Raw genomic sequence first — 18,116 nt, 5'->3', positions numbered from 1 at the left:
CATGGCAGAAAGTGCTATGGTTTATTTTTAGATTACAGCTAAGTTAGTCAGAAAAACAGATGTCTATTGAGTTATTACAGTTAGTTATGACATCTGTCTCAACATTACTCATGACATGTTGGATTTTTATAGATTTTTCTACTTATGAAGGCAGTATGGTTCCTCAAACCCTGCTTGGAAAGCTGATGCTAACTGCTGTTTCTACAAATGTCGAAAACGAAGGCAAAGATTGCAAAGTTATCAGATATTTAGAGCTACATTGATGGTTTGAATATACTAGAATTCACCTCTAAGCAAGCTGAGGGGTTAAACAGAGATACAGTATATAGATTATCATTTATTGATCCTATTGGGGAAATTCAAGGTATCCAATTGCTCACACGTCTTACAGTTAAAAAAAGTAAGAAAAAAATAGGCAAAATGAAAAAAGGGTGTAAAATCATGGTATTTTACAATCAAAAAGAGTAATAAAAAGTCTGAATAGAATATAATAAAAGAAAAACTACTAATAATAAGCATAATAATTAATTAATAGGGCTGACATTCTGCAAATCTTCAGCACAGAGCATAAAAACTGTGTTCTGCATTATCACAGCAGCAGGATGGTCCTTTCTGTTATATATATCTATATATATCTATATATATCTATATATATATATATATATATATATATATATATATATATATATATATATATATATATATATATATATATATATATATTTTTTTTTTTTTTTTTTTTTTTTTTAAATTTATTTATTTTTTTTTATCTACCCGAGGAGGCTCCGTGTCCTGAGCTGGCCGAGTCCTCGCTGATGCTGTGCAGCTGACACACTCCAGAGTCCTCAGCTGCCATGTGCATGGGTTTGGTCAGCAGGAATTTCCTACAATTTCAAAGACACAGAGTGTAAAATTAGAGTTTAACCCAAAGAGGTTGTAGAGAGAAGATGTCAGATTCATCACCTACTTGTTGGTGTTGTTCTCCAGCAGCAGCCAGCGATCCTCAGCCACCAGGAACACCGACTTCAGGTTGATGGGGAGAGAGATGGAGTGAACTCGACCTTCTAGAACGTCCAGAACCTCCAGCTGGTTCCTGCAAATACAAAGAAAATAATCAGAGACAGGTATTTACAGGAGATTAATAAACCAACTAGACAAAAAATCCATAGCATAGCATAGCACAGCATAGGATAGCATAGCATAGCATAGCATCACATCGCATTGCATTGGATAGGATAGGATAGGATAGCAAAGCACAGGGTAACATAGCATAACATTTCATAGCAAAGCATAGGATAGCATAGCATAGGATAGCAGAGGTTAGGACAGCATAGGATAGCATAGGATAAGATAGCATATGATAGCATAGGATAGGATAGCATAGCACGGAATAGGATAGCATAGTATAGCATAACATTGAATAGCAAAGCATAGGATAGCACAGGACAGCTTAGCATAGGATAGGATAGGATAGGATAGCATAGCATAGCACAGCATAGGACAGCATAAGATAGCATAGTATAGGATAGCATAACACAGCATAGCATAGGATAGGATAAGATAACATAGCATAGCACAGGATAGGATAGCATAGCATATGATAGGACAATACAGCATAGCATAGTACAGCATAGGACAGCATAGCATAGGATAACATAGAATAGCATAGCATAGCATGGGAGCGCATAGCACAGCACAGGATAGCGTAGCATAGGAAAGGATAGTATATGCTAGGCTAGGCTAGGCTAGGCTAGTCCCACAGTGCGGAATTTTGCAATGTTCCAGCAGCAAAGATAGTACCAACATTTCAGGAATGAAGCATAACAATAGAAATAAACCATAATATGCAGAAGTTACTAGTGTAATTAGAGTATCTTACCCGTCCTCCTTATAGAAGAGGAGCCAGTTTTTGTGAGAAAAGTCCCGACACATTTTATGGCCGCCTCCCTGCAAACAAAAACCAACACAAACATTAAGAGTTATTATAACTTGCAGGTTGAATTTTTAAAATGAATTTATGCCCAATACTTCTAGGAAATGATTGTTAATGCAGGATTTATATGTTTAATGAGAAACATATTTTAGGACCATTTTAGCACCTAATGTACATGAATGTCCATACAATATTTTACTTTATTTATTTAAAAAAAAAAAAAAAAAAAAAAACATTCAGTAAGTCAGTCTAGTTCATCACCATGAACACATGTAGAGCGTTTACCAGTCCTTGTGTAAAACTGGAAGAAGAAGGTGAAAAACAAGCTCAAAGTCTATGTGTTCATCAAATAGAGAAAAATTACTTCTGAGCCGCAAGTGAATTCACATTTCTGCCTTGAGAAGCTCTGACCTGTTGCTCTTTGCTGCTCCACCAGCCGGAGCTTTTGGTTTGAGGCTGATCGCTTTCTGGAGACAACATGAGCCTCCGAACAGCGCCGGTTACCAGGTCCAAATGTAGCACCGTGTTACTCTGGAAGAAACAGAGAAACAGGGATGAAACCTGCAGAATATGACTTGAAACATGCTTCACCTCCAGGAGGCAGCAGTGCATGTACTGTATTCATTAGTAAGAAACAAACAAAACAACTGAAACCACAAAAACGCACAGCAATGACAAATTAATTAATGGTTGCTTCAGGAAAACTAACCAAATCCAAGCTTAAAATGGTGATATTTTATTAAATATCACTTTATTCTGCATGTCTCATTTAAAAAAAAAAAAAATGCTAAAAATAAACAGTTTGCACCAGATTCAGTAAAAAACAAAAAACCAAAAAGACCAACAGACATGAGAAAAATGTAGGGATTTTTTGGCTGGACTGCAGGAAGTGTTTATACAGAGCAGAGAAGAGACGATGAGAGATTTTTAAACTGTAATCTTGCAGACGTTTTGTTAAATTACAGAATCTACTAGAATCATACAGAAAAAAGCATTAATTTACATATTAATTGTAAAACAGGTCACAGAAGTAAACAATATCCACTTCTAAAAATGTACATTCTTACAGTTTTTATGATGTTTTACTGTATTTAAATTAGCTAAAAATATAACTATTTCACAGACATTTACCATTCTTTTCACAGTATTCTACTTTTTAAATATTTTTTTAACAGTATTTCGTGTGGCACCACTGCTGCCAGATTTGTATTTTTTTAGAGTGTACTTGATTAATAAAATAATTACAGCATGGCTTAAAAACAATGTTTTTTAATTTTTGCAGTGCGGAGAGAAGATATGTATGAAAACAAAACAAAAATGGAAATAATAAAGTATCTATAGCATTTAGAGCTAACATTATTTCCCTGTATTGGTGACATCTGTTGGCACTTGCATAAACATCTCGTTGAATCGGCAAAAACAAACTGTTTAATTCATATTGCATTAAAAAAAAAAAAAAAAAAACCTGAGAAGAAAGAAATGTGACAGAGGCAAAAAAAATAAAAAATAATATATATATATATATATATATATATTGACAAAATACGCAATTACATGCTTTCATAACTATGTTCACATGCTGCATGATTCTAGGACACATCGATTTATTACTTTTGATCTGATCACTTCATTCTGAGGTGAATTGTCTTTAAATTTGGAGCTAATTTTATTTTATATTGCAGTGAAAAATTAGTAAAAAGCAACAAAGTTTCTTGCAATGGTATGTGCAAATATAATATCTATAACTTTAATAGGTGGCGCTGTGACTATTACAAAATTTTTGAATGCCCAGCATGTGAAGTTTGAACCAGATTGGATCATGTGTGGCTAAGATATAAACACTTCAGTAGTCATGGCGAAACACTGGAATTCACCGCGCCGCCACAGACATGCCGTTTGATGACAAGTCACCATTTTCTTCAAGAATCATCATCAGCGTCGTAAGACTTCTGTCACCACATTTCGGGTGAATCTGGGCAATGGGCTGACAACAGTACATCAAGGTGTAAAACATGTCATTTCCTGTTGCCAATAGGTGGCGCTATGACTGTGAGTGGGTATTGGCATAAAGATGTGATCAGGGCAGGACTCTGATCATATATGTAAATTTGGAGGCAGGTTGCAGCATGTACAGGGTAGTTAGACTCCACTTCCTGTTTCATGGCAAAGCATCAAAGTTCAGGGGGCTGCCATGGCCACGCCCTTTGACTTTTGTGGAACAGTTTGAAAAGTTTTGATCAATAAGGCCTGTTGTATGTACTGGCAAAATGTGAGGTCTCTTGGAGTTACCCCTCATGAGGATATAACCCCTGAAAATGACAAAAATCACCAAAACCCTTACAGCTAAAGCAAACTGGCGAACTTCCTGTTGGGTTTAGGGGATGGGTGCCACTGGCTTTTTTTTTTTTTTGCTACATATACCTAGCAAATATGGTAGGTGCAGGAGAAACGCCCTGCCCGTAATAACTATGCAGGGGGCGCTATGGAGCCATTTTGCCCCTAAAACATCAAATTTTTTGCCAGTTCTGATGTGTGTTTGCAAAATTCCATGAGTTTTTGAGCCTGTTTCGGCCGGGAAAAATGCAATTCTTTAGGGCGAACAACAATTCCTTACATTCCAATAAGATCCTACACGCTGTCAGTGAGTGGATCCTACAAATACCCAGAAACCCTTTGGGGTTGAGAGCGTTAAACAAAAATATCTACTTTATTCTCTTTTGTTCCCTGATGACATTAGCTATATAATTAAAAATGCTCTGTTAAGGAAAAGGGACGGTGCATCTGTACACAGTCTGAATGGGGAATGTTTTTAAAAGTACAGAAAGCATTCTTCTATGACTTCCCTCTATCTTTTTATTTTGATAATGTCCATTTGTTTCAACATAAATTTCAAAATAAATCTGGTGTCTATCTCTACTGCTGTGTAATTTATGCCTATTAAACTGTCAACCTGAATTTAGAACCAAATCTTTCAACCCTTTAATGCCTGTTTTCTGTCTGCCAGCCGACAGATGGAGCTCTCCTCCCAGTGAAACCCTCCTGAATCTGAACCAACGCGGTCGCTGCTCTGAGAGTTAACCCAATTCGAAGTCAGACGCACCGTCCTGCATGTGATGAACAGTGCAGGAAAAAAAGGCTTTGGTTTGTGACGCACGAGGCTTCATCTTCAATTGAGTTTTATGAGAAGGAGCCACGAGGGAGCTGGCCTCGGCCCCGGCTACTCTGCTTCGCGCTAATGGCTTCCTTATGGCCTCCCATTCCTCACATGCACAAGCTGAGGGCTGCCGGAGCTATTCGAGGAGGGCAAACCCCATTTCCTGGTTCTAAACATAAACCAGGGGGAGGCTGTGCGTGTTTGTGTGGATGTGTCTTTGCCCTTTGCGTGTCCCTGAACGCAGCATTTCCATTTCTGCTTGTGCATTTAAAGTGCGAAGCAGAACCTGAGATTTGTGCAGGATTTACGTCCACCAGTGTGTGTGTGATGGTTTTTCCTGGAAGGCCGACGACCTGCGAGTGAACTCCACGTCGTCTGGACCTCTTCATTTTTAGACAGACGTAACATGATCCATCGCACCGATATTTTTAGAAATCCTCCTCTTGCCTAATATGCACCAGCTGTGCAAAAGTGTTCTTGTTGGGAGACAAAAAAAAAAAAGCTAACATGCATTGTTCTCATCACCGGCCCAACTCGGGTCCTACTGGGTAAAAACGACCGCTAACCGCCGGACATTTTAAGAAACAGACTTGGCTATTTTAAATCTGTGAGGAATCTGTGGTCATCCTCAGAGAAAAAAGGACTTAAATAACTGTAATTGTCGCGTTACATGTCAGTAAACAAAGACGTGACACAAAAGACTCACTGTTAGCATGTGTGTTTTAATAAAAACACCTAAACTACACAGTTAAACACTTTTCTGTGTGGTTCTTTCTACCTTCTTAAAGGTACCTTGCAGTGTTTTTGACCACTAGGGGCGCTGTGCAGACGTGTTTCGGGAAATTAATAACACAGATTGTCTTCTTACAGAGGCACCTGTAAGTAGGTAGGATGTATTAGGAAGTAGGTGAAGTCAGCTCTTCAAGTTGACGCTGGAGGGAGGAAAAATGTGCAGCAAGAGGATGGTTTGTTCATACAGGCTTGTGTTTGTGTTTTATGTTAATTAGTACCGACCTGTTCCTCGTGCAGCACCACCTGTCCGTCCAGAGGATTCCCCAACGGAGCGACGGTAACGAACGGCTGCCAGACGCCGCTGATGGTTCGAGGGAAAACGTCGTAGAGCTCCATGCAGTTTATTGTGTCGCCGCGTTCCTTCATAGAGTACAGCGATACGGGATTACAGGTGGCCACGTACAGAACATCTGGAAAACAGAGAGTCAGACTGGAGTTAAATCTCCAGAGCATCACGTACAAGTTTAATGAAATATAACAGACTTTTATCAGAGAGCCTGTCCTGATTTCATTTTTAAATTTTTATGTCCTCCAATCCAAGATTTTTTTTAGAAAAAACAAGCCAAAATTGTCTAATTTCTGCTTCTTAAATGTGAATATTTTCTGGTTTCTTTCCTCTTCTCTGACGGTAAACTGAATATCTTTGGACAACCTTGTCAAAAATGACTCAGAAATTGTCTAAAAAGTCTTAAAACTCATCCAAAATCACAAAACTGAGTTAAAAATGACTCAAAAAGTGTCCCAAATGACAACTGACTGACATTTTTAGGACATTTTGCAAACCAAATAACTAATAAATTTATCAAAAGTAAATGAAAACGACCAGTAGTTCAAGCCCAACGAGACTGCTTCATGTTTCTGATGTTGCTTTTGTCTGATTTGTGATAACTATCATTGAATTTGTTGCGTTTTAACACTCATTCTGTCTTCATCCTTCATTTAAAGTGTGTTTAGCTGTGTACTGAAACACTGTGAAGGCTGGAGACTTCTCAGGACTCACATGTTCTTTGTTAATATCCTGTCCCTGGTCTATATTTTATCTCAGATCATTCCTTCATTACAGACTTCATCCACTGATCCTCTAATAAAACCCCGAACGAGCACAAAACCCAAACCCAGGGTGTATTTTTATTAAACGTGTGTGTTTGTGTACCGTCTTTGGTGGTGACGTCGCAGATGATGTTGACTTCATTCATTGGAATCTGCCAGTGAGCTTTCTCCTCGCTGAAGTTCAAAGCTCTGCTCTCCTGCCGGCCGCACGGATAACCCTGGACACGAAGGAACACCGGACCCTGCAAACACAGTAAAACAAGACTTCTGACTGATGTTTAAACTCTGTGTTCCTGCAGCTGGATTCACATCAGAGCTGCTGCTGAAAGTGCAGATCGGTGAGTCGCGCCAAGCTGCAGGGGAAACTCCTAAAACTGGGATGTTCACTGGTTACGCTGCGTGTCAGACGAGCTTCCCCCTCTGAGCTGATTAACTGGTTACTCATTCGTACAGAACAGCAGCTGTGGTCACTTTTAATTCATCCCAGTGGCTCTGAAACGTGACCAGTTCTCACGCCGTTTCCAGCAGCTGTGGAGCTTTTGGGCCTAAAGTAACTTGATCACAATACAAGAAAGCAAAGCGATGTTGTCTTTTAAGCCTCTAAACCCCAAAACTCGCCATATTTTGAGTAAATAAATGAAAAAAAATCATCAAAATTAAAGCCTTTATCACAGACAGAAACTGTAAAAACTGAAAAAAATCCTCGAATTTCCAACTTTCTGATAGACCTTGAACAAATCATGTGTGCCAATCAGTTTTATTGGAAAAACTATGGCGATATAACTTTAAAACCGTGATATTTCATCAAAATCACTTAATTCTACATTTAAAATGTGCATAAAATACACTGTTTGGGCGAAAGAAAAAAAACTGTGTAAAAAAAAAAACTAAAAATTCTGCACTTGTTAGTGACTCAGGTGTGACCAACAGTCAAGTGGCAAAAAATCATTGAATATTCAGGTGAACTGCAGGCTGGGACTAAGATCAAAATAAGATCAAAATAAAACATACAGGATCAATAAAATGCAGCATGGCTCAAAAACATTATACAGAGGAGCAAGCTATTGAAGATACATTCATAATTGATTCACCAGTTTAAGAAATATATACATTTAAATAAAGTCTAAATTTTCTAATTTTTGCTTCTTAAATGTGAATATTTTCTGGTTTATTTTCTCCTCTATGACAGTAAACTGAATATCTTTGAAAAAAAGAAGACATATGACATTGACATTTTTCACCACTTTTAATCCCAAAATTGTCTAAAATGTATGGAAACTTATCCAAAATAGCAAAAACTTGTTCAAAATGACTCAAGAGTTGTCCCAAAGAGCAGATATAGTGAAATTAAGTAAATCTGTAATTAATTATCAGCTATTTTGAGAATGAAGAAGCAGTTCGAGAAATATTTCAATAAGAGAAAGTCTAAATTCTTCAAATCCAGTAAAATAAATGCAGCATGGCTCAAAAACAGCGTACAGAGGAGCCAATTGTTGGAAGATACATTTAGCATGGTGAAACGTCTTTGTAGAGTTAAAGTGCAGAGCAGTGTGGAAAACTGTCGAGATTGTAAAAGTCTAAGTAGTAAAATATCAGGTGTTGATAACATTGTATAAAAACCAAAAATTCTGCATTTGTTGGTGCAACCGTGAAGCTATCAGTGACTCCAATGTGACCAACTGTCATGAGGCAAAAATTAATTGAATTTACAGGTGTAGTGCAGGCCGTGTTTACACAGAGCAATAAATCAGAGATATTGGGAGGAAAATAAAACAAACCGGATCAATAAAATAAAAACAGCATGGCTCAAAAACAATAAACAGAGGAGCAAGTTGTTGGAAGATACATTCAGCATGGAGAAACATCTTTATAGAGTTGATGTGCAAAGTAGTGTGAAAACAATGGAAAATGTAAGTAGTTAAATATCTCTCACATGTGGAGTCATCATGATTCCAGTACTGGTAACACGTGTAGACATTTTGAAAAATGTTGTATAATAATCAAAGAAATTCAACTTGTACCTTTCGGTTATTTTTTGTTATGATTTGTGGCATAATAACTATCATACAACAACAAAAAAAAGACATTTCTGAGTTCTCTCTCCTAGTCATGGCTGTTCTGTGTTCATAGAAGTGCAGGACTTTACATTGCGGTGAAAAATGACCTCACAGTGAAGAAAAATGTAAAAATACGAGGTTAAAACTTTTCTACATCAGTCTATTGCAGCTGACTATAACATATAAAACCCCATTTTCAACCTCCAACAGGAGAAGGGAGTGAAGTTGATTCTAAATATTGAAGAGTTGCTGCCCCACGCTGTTGTAGAATCAGTTGTAATACAGTTTATTAGTGTGTGTTTACCTTGATGTCTATGGGGTGAGTCTCGGTCGGACAGAGCAGTTTGCGGCGAGCGTTGCCTCCCTGGTTTACCGTCCAGTATCCCGTCATCTTCACCTCGGGCAGCGGCAACCTACAGATGGAAGTGAACAAGATGACAGCTGAAAAAATGTCAAAATTCTCTGATAACAGCTTCTTAAATGTGCTGTTTCCTGGGTTCTTTCCTCCTCTATGACAGTTAACTGAATGTCTTTGGACAAAACAAGACGTTTGTCATTTTGATTTTTCTCCACTCGTCCCAAAGTCACAAAACTTGTCAAAGATGACTCAGAAATTGTCCAAAAACTTGCTCAAAATGACTCAAAAATGGCCCAAAACAATTTAAAAAGACAACAAATTAAAATTACAGTCAATTTAAGTAAAATAGAAATTAATTACCAGATATTTTAATAACCGATTCATCATTTTAAGTAATGTTTAAATTTTTTAAAAAGTCAAAATTCTCTGACTGCAGCTTCTTAAATGTGAACATTTTCTGGTTTCTTTCCTCCTGTATGACAGTAAACTGAATATCTAGGGACAAAATAACACATTTGTCAAAACTTGTACTGAAATCTCAAAAGTCACTGAAAATGACCCAGAAATTGTTCAAAATGTCTTGAAACTTGTCCAAAATTACAAAAAACATGTTAAAAATGAGTCAAAAAGGGGCCCCAAATGACAACTGCAGCTAATTTAAGCAAATCTTAAATTAATCTCAACAATTTAAATAATCAATTCATCTGTCTGAGTAATGTTTTAATCTAAAAAAAAAAAAGTCTTGAATGTGAACATTTTCTGGTTTCTTTCCTCCTGTATGACAGTAAACTGAATGTCTTTGAACAAAATGTTGTCATCTTTGATTTTGCTTTAAAAAAAAGCCTAAAAACTGTGAATTCCTGATTCTATAAATGTATAAAGTTGTGATTATTGGCACAAGTAAATAGCATGTGGCTGCTTTTCTTTCCTTTGTGCACATATTGCTGTGTTTTTTTTTTTTGGAAAATTATGGGTCTAACCGTCACGAATGCCCACAGAAATGAAAATAAACTGAATAAGTAAATGATCTCAGATGGAGGCTTTTATTCTGGTCTGAGGCTTTCATTTTTATCCCACTATATCTACAGGAGGTTTCAGTTTGTTGTGTCTGACCAGATATTTACTGGTCTTCCCATGAGTCACAGCTGGACTCGGGCCAAAGCCTTATTGGCTGCAGGTGGGTTGAAGGATGAAAACCACAAAACACAGACATTCCAGGGAGATATCTGGAAGAGGAGCCGGACAGTCCACTAACCATAAATATTTCTATGAATGGAAGAGCAGTGAGGCGCATTAGAGAGGCTGCTTCTTGTTTTCCATGTCCAAAAGTGGAAATCAACTGAGAAAATATTTGCTTTTATGTACATAAGATGTGGGAAAAGCAACTAGTCGGATATAAACTCTTCAAGATGGGCTTTGAAGTCGCTGCAAGAGCCACTAAACTGAGCAGATAATCTGTAAAAGGTTATTCCATCTTAAATCAAACATCTCCGATTTGCCTGAAATGTTTTTTTAATATTTAAGATGGTATCTGTGAAACTTTTGTTTGATATATCAAATATTTTCTGTGATAAATATTTTAAAGCCTGCCCATGGACCCACTTTCAGCATGTTTTCCAACACTTCGACAGTTGAATTTGTGTTTAAGCGGAAAAATCTAAAGAACTATGAAAGATGAAAGCCTGAAATTCTCCAATTTTTGTCTCAACATGACATTCATTTAAAATCTGAAATGCTGGACAAGTAGTTCAAATAGTCTCTGATTACGGTTGAGTTGAAATATGGAGGGAAAAAAGGAAGCTGTAATTAAAAATCCCATTTTTGGGGAGAAAATTTTTTAAAAAATGAGAATGTAGAAGTTAACTAATGATATTTTCTGAACCATATGTCAAAAATACAGAAACAAAACATACAAAATATGTCTTAATATGAAACACTTGGTCACAAAAATTGGAATAAAACGTTTTTTTTTTACTGAATTTTCATAACTGATTGAGCAGGTTTGACAAGTTGTACCACCAAAAAAACAAATATGATGGTAAAAGGTCAAATGTAATCTCATAAAAATGCATCCAAACATGGTAAAAAAAAAAGGTGTCTGTGAAACTTTAGTTTGATATGTCCAATATTTTCTGTAATAAAGATTTTAAAAACTGCCCATCGACCCACTTCCAGCATGTTTTCCAACATTTTGAAAGGTGGTGAAGTTTTTTGTCAACATGACATTGATTCAAAATCTACAATATTGGACAGGTAGTTTAAACTGTCTCTGATTATGAGTGAGTTGAAATACGGAAAGAAAAAGCCAAAAAAAAAACAAAAACAAAAACAGGAAGCCATAATTAAAAATCCCATTTTTGAGGACAAAATAAAAGTGAGAAAGCAGAAGTCAACTAGTGATATTTTCTGAACCATATATAAAAAATAAACAAACAGAACATACAGAATGTGTCTTAAGATGAAATACTTGGTCACAAAAATGGAAATGAACTTGACTTTCATAACTGGTTGAGCAGGTTTGACAAGTTGTACCACAAAAAAAGTAAAATATTGGTTAAAGAAGTCTGCTCATAAAATAAGCATGCTAAAGGTGGGTCAAAAAGCAATTTAAATATATTTATGTATCAAAAAGTACCACATAAATTGAGCTAAAATTTCATTAATATCTTTATAAATATCTGTATTTAATACGATAAGAATTTCATGCAAATCAGAGACACGAGCACAAATTGTTCTAAAATTTGATGATTTGAAACAGAATCAGTTGTGTAGTTTTTGAAGGAAAATACTTGTTTCTGCCCTTCTGGGTTCTTGTAGAAACTGAGTTTATAAATGAGATACTATAAAATAAAACCACAGGAGACAGGAGAAACAAATATTTTCCTTTATTTTTAAGACAAAGCTGTACATGAGGAGACAATGTGGTGGATGGAGTCTGAATTCTAAATAAAAGTTGAGGTATGTGTGAACGACGGAGACATTTATCAGAGGTGGTGAGTCGACTTCACGGAAGCCTGGGAGTCTGAAACCAATCAGAAGGCTGAAGGCGACATCAGCCGATTTCAAGCATGTCAGGATTTCACCGCCCGACACTCAGAAATACATTAAAATTACATTAAGAGCAACGCTGTCAGCAGGAAGGGTTGCAAAAAGAGCCGCTTTCACCACTAATCTCCCAGAAGCCACTTTCTGCTGAAAAGCTTCTGGAAAAGGCTCTTTAAAAGTCATTTTTCAATATCAAAAACCAGTCGCAGAGCTTCAGAGGAATCATTTTAGTACCTCTGAATGGTCAAAAAGTGATTGAAATGATGTGTTTTGTCTGCTTTCACCTCTAAAAGTGTATTTTAAAAGTATAAAATGCAGATTTACTCTGATTTTGTTGTGTAGTAACTAATTTTTCCATCATATGTTAAAATAACCACAAGCATATATAGATTCTGTGAGATTAAAATAGCTGATTATTGCTAATCAAATATTATATTCCTCTTCAACTAAACTATATTTCTCAGTTTTGAGGGAAAACTCTTTTCTTCTGGATCACGTTTGTTGCTCACGTAGCTTTTCCATGTATTTTACTGCTGCTTTTGAGCCAACCAATTCCATATTAGAACTCTTTTAACCTAGAAAATGGGATAGAACTTTGAAAATGTTGTGGAACCATTATATTTTCCTAAACTTAAATCTAAAAGTAGTTTGGCACCTAAACCACCAAGCTATTAATATGTAGTTATTGTAATAAAAGGGTCAAAAACAAAACTTCTTCTTTCTCACTTTGGTGAGAAAACATGTATATTTAAAATAAAATTATTTCAAAAAGTATATAAGAATGGAGTTTAGTTGTATTATTTTGTGAGGCAGGGTTGGGCTACCTCAGGTTTTAAAATTTTAACAATGTTTCTGATGGATTTCTGGTTGAAAATCCCTCAGCCAGACAGAAAAATGAATCTCCATTTGTATGCTGCAGAAGATCTACTTTGCAATCGTCTGTCTCTCTGAAGAGCTCAGCTAGCATCATGTGAGGTACAGTAACCATCAAGATCTTCTAGTTTTCCAGTTTGTACATTCACTCCTCTCCTCATGCCTCAGTCTGATCCACCAGAGATGTGAGCACAAGAAACAAAATAAATCCTGCATGTTCACTTCAGAACTGCTGTTTTAAAGCGACGTTCCTTAAACGTCACCTGTCTATTGTTATATTATAGCCTACTACTGTTGCTTATGATCTCTGCCAGATGTTTGTGATAACTTACGGTCTAAATTTACTTGCATTCAACTCACAGCATGGCAAAATGTGATGAGAACATACAAACGTTATATATCTTTGTTGGTTTATTTGTATAAAAGAGTATAAGTGTCACACCCTTTTAAAAAAAAGACTTCATCATGGACACAACTGTGCATAATCGGAAGACTCAGCGATCCTCGAGATGCATTTTATCAATTTAGACGTCCTTTTTAATTTTTTATGTTATTTTTTTGGCCTTTTGAAGGCTTTACTAGACAGGTTAGTCAAGAGGCAGGCAGGTAAGTAGGGAGAAGAATGGGGGGAAGACCTGCAGCAAAGGGTCGTGAGCTAGAATCGAATCCAGGACTTAAGCCCCTAGTTGAGCTATCTGGGCGTCCAATTTAGACGTCCATTTATGATGGAAGGAGGCTGAACTTAAATGAGTGTGTCGCTTTAAAACATCAGCTCTAAAGGTGAAATTGTCTAGTTTTGCTTGACGCCTGTTGCCTCGACTGCTCTGTTTGCATCTCCGGCTGGGAACGACTAAGATGTAAGGAGAGGAGTTGATGTACGAACCAAGAAACGACAACGGAGGAGGGTTTTACTAGACAGCTGTGCAGCAAATCATAAATAAGTTGCATCACTTATTAGAACGAAGGGTTTTAAATTAAGCTCTTCCTTTTTTGCAACTGTTGCTAAAACAACAAAAAGCGCCCAGATTCCACCGCTGACTACAAGTGTTTTTGGTCCGTCTATACTTGCTGTTACTCAGTAATGTATCGGACTTAAATCTAATTTATTCTCATGTTATGCAATATCCTCTGAGATTATTCAATTTATGTCTTGTCTTCATCTTATCCAGTGAAGTAGAAACAGACCAGACAGCCTGCTAGTGAGGCTCTGCAATAATATTATATTATCTAGATTCATAGTACTGCAAGAAATGCCCCAAACTTCTTCTGTCCACTGACCGAATCTGACTGGTTTCTATATGTGTCTGAATATGTGTGTTTCATCTTCACATCTCCTGGTTTCTTACTCCTTGGCCAGTTTGACGGAGCTCGGTTTGGCTCCGATGGGAATCCCGTGTTTGTGCAGTGCCTCGATCAGAACCTCCCGCATGTCCTTGTTGTACGAGTCGAAGTCGAAGACGTTTCGCACCACATTGGCCAAACCCTCGTTGGGGAATTTCTGGTGGAAAGAAGGAAAGAGGGATTACTGGAGAAAGGAATGAAATGGTTTAAGAGCCCCTTAAATTTTTTTTTGGTTCATTACAGACCTGCAAGTTACATTCATTCACTCTACTTTCTGCGCTGATGCGACTGGTAGCCTTACTGGTAACTCCGTATTTAAATCTGTTTACTTTGCTATTTTTCTTTTTTACTTTATTAATTTTTTTCTACTGCACACACTGGGCTGTTCTTATCTTTTAGTGCTGTATATTCTGTATGTTTAATATGGTGCTGGTTTCTTGAATTTCCCTTGGATCAATAAAGTACCTACATACAGTATTTTGGATACTTTGAGAAATGGGTACTTAAATACACTACCGTTCAAAAGTTTGGGATCACTTAGAAATGTCCTCATTTTTGAAAGAAAAGCATTTTTTTTCAATGAAGATAGCATTAAATTAATCAGAAATCCAGTCTAGACATTGTTAATGTGGTAAATGACTATTCTAGCTGGAAACAGCTGATTTTTAATGGAATATCTCCATAGGGGTACAGAGGAACATTTCCAGCAACCATCACTCCTGTGTTCTAATGCTACATTGTGTTAGCTAATGGTGTTGAAAGGCTCATTGATGATTAGAAAACCCTTGTGCAATTATGTTAGCACATGAATGAAACTGTGAGTTTCCATGGAAAACATGGAATTATCTGGGTGACCCCAAACTTTTGAGCAGTAGTGTACATATATACATATATTTGCACAAAACTACATCAAACCTCTCAAAGACTGAACATCAATGAACAAAGAGTTGTACAAATAAGAATTTTGCCTGAATAGAATATTATGAAACTGGTACAATTACAGCTTCAACAGAAAGCAACCCTCAGACAGAACCAGGCTCAGGGAAGGCGGCCATCTGCCTCAACCGGTTATGGTGAGGGTGAAGATGAGGGGGTTGCAGATTTATTGTAAAAACACAGATAAACTGATAATGAACATAATAGCTGCAGTGTGCTGTGACATCAACCTAACAGCATCTACAAGTGAGAGTGAGTAACCTTATTGCCCGATGCTGTAATTGGATGTTTGTAGCGTTTTTAAAAAAGACACAATGCTCATAATGACACAGCAGTCATGGATTGTGGGGCGTTATTAGTCCCATAATTGCACTTTCACACCTCCACGCTGCAGAGTATTTACACAGTATTATAAACGGCTGTGCGATCGATAGCGGCCTCATCCCAACAGGTTACAGCTGAATGAGCAGAGCTCCGTGCTGCATCGATCAGGCTTCTCTGGTACCACAAAAGTGAAATGGTAATTAGGGCCAACATGGGCCTCAGAAGACTAAATTATTCTGTGTGTGTCCCACTTCTGCACATATCAATAGTGGTGGTGATGGATGACAGGACCGAGGGGCCAGCGGGGAAATCAAACATAAGAGCTTGTCCCTGTGCACCAAATTATTGATCTACGGTAGTGAAAGATTGAATCGTGATTTCTCTCCTCCTTCACTGAGCTCAGTTCCTTTGGTCTCTTTTTCTTTGTGCGAAATACTGCATATTTTCTAAAAGACCACAAAAAGAACGTGACAAACCTGATTAATAAATTTACACGGAAGAGCTAAAACGTGTCTTCTGTGCAGTATGACACAATTTTTTGTGCCATAAATCATAAAAAGCTACTAAAATGAAAGCTGAATTTCTTTGATTATTTGCTTTAGAAACATTGGAAAGTTTCTTGATATTTTATTAGATACATTTTTACAACCTACAACTACTCTGCACATCAACTCTAGAAAGATGTTTCACCATGCTGGATGTATCTCCCAACAACTTGCTCCTCAGATTACTGTTTTTGAGCCATACTACATTTATTTTATTGATCCAGTATGTTTAATACCTATTCTAATTCCTCTCATCACTGTTGGTTCCACCTGAGTCATTAATAGCTTCATGGTTGCACCAATGAGTGCAGAATTTTCTACTTTTCACAGAATCTGTTAAGTGTAAACACTGTATTTTTGGCCTATTTTTTAAATGAGACACGTAAAATAAAGTGATTTTAATGAAATATCACAATTTTAAGGTTAGATTTGGTGAATTTGAACTGCTTGTTACACCTAATTAGTTCAAGGTCCATTATAATGCTAAAAATTTGACTACTTTTTGTCTGTGATTAATTATGTAGTTTCAAGTATATTTTATTTTCTATTCAGTCTCTCTGATTTATGCCCATGTGTAAACACAGCCTGCAGTTCAATCAAAAACAAAAATTTTTGTGAAGGACCCGTTGAGTCATTTATCCTCAGCTGTGCTGAGGAGTGCTGATTTTTATTTATTGTTTGAACAGAATCTGGTGTAAATGTTAAATTTTTGCAGATTTTCTAAAATGAGACAGAAAAAAAGGATTTTTATGAAATATTTTTAGCTGAGATTTGGCTAATTTTCTCAATGAAACAGGACAATATGTTACTCATGATTACTTCAAGGACAGTTGGGGAGTTGAAAATACTGAGATTCTTTTTGGGGAGAACCTGATTACTACACACAAAATGAGCACATCTGTGTACTGTTGCATGCAACCGTTTGAAAAAACAAGATAAAAACACAATATTTCTTTGTTTTTCAAAGTGACGATGTTGGCAGGATAATGGTAAACCGCTGCTTACAGTAGAGGATGGAAAGAGGGAAATTCAGAATTAAAAGCATGTGCAGGACTCCAGACTGCAATCATTTTTGGTCGCAAATGCAACCAAAAATGACACTTAGCACGTCTGTTCAAGTGTTCTGAGCAGCTCAATCAGGCAACAAGAGCTTCGACACAAGCAGCTATGATAGCCAAAGCAAGATAATATTAGCCGCTATATTAACCTAAACAACATAATGTAAGCTGCTACTTTAACCTAAACAAGGCAGCGATAGCCGCAACGTCAGCCTGAACAAGATAATGTTAGTCACAACATTATCCTAAATAAGATAACATTAGCGGCGACGTTAGCCTTAACAAGATAGTATTATTCACTGTGTATGCTTAAGCTAAGTTAATGTTAGCTGCAATGTGAACTTCATCAAGATAATGCTATCTGCTGAGTTAGCTTAAACAAGATAACTTTAGAAGCTATGTTAACCTTGATACGATAATTTAGCTGCTACATTAACCTAAACAGGCAACAACAGCCGCTAGATTGCCTAATTAAAATAACAATAGCTACATTTGCCTAAACAGGTTAATGGTAGCCCCTGCAGCAGGCTGAAGCAAATCTGACAGTAAAACATTTTATTTCAATCTTCTCTAACAAATTTTTGGTCTCAGTTGATGCCTTTAAAAAGCAACTTCAGACTTACGCTGGGCTTTGTCCCTCCAGCTATGAA

The 18,116-nt window shown here is 36.9% G+C and overlaps 1 protein-coding gene across 1 annotated transcript in view; it reads right to left on the bottom strand.

Annotated features, from left to right (window-relative positions):
• Positions 1-18,116, bottom strand: part of vwa8 (von Willebrand factor A domain containing 8) — a 122,667-nt gene that overhangs the window by 40,957 nt on the left and 63,594 nt on the right. The window contains exons 26-33 of the mRNA XM_055015147.1: positions 14,609-14,760; positions 9,291-9,399; positions 7,033-7,171; positions 6,102-6,289; positions 2,345-2,464; positions 1,880-1,947; positions 968-1,093; positions 775-884 (exon numbers count right to left, since the gene is read on the bottom strand). Of these exons, the coding sequence (XP_054871122.1) occupies positions 775-884; positions 968-1,093; positions 1,880-1,947; positions 2,345-2,464; positions 6,102-6,289; positions 7,033-7,171; positions 9,291-9,399; positions 14,609-14,760 (1,012 nt within the window). The remainder of the gene's footprint in view (positions 1-774; positions 885-967; positions 1,094-1,879; positions 1,948-2,344; positions 2,465-6,101; positions 6,290-7,032; positions 7,172-9,290; positions 9,400-14,608; positions 14,761-18,116) is intronic.

The sequence above is a fragment of the Amphiprion ocellaris genome, chromosome 11, assembly GCF_022539595.1.
Source record: "Amphiprion ocellaris isolate individual 3 ecotype Okinawa chromosome 11, ASM2253959v1, whole genome shotgun sequence".
NCBI lineage: Eukaryota > Metazoa > Chordata > Actinopteri > Pomacentridae > Amphiprion > Amphiprion ocellaris.
Note: the sequence above shows the minus strand (reverse complement) of the source record. Positions and strands in the feature narration are given on the sequence as shown.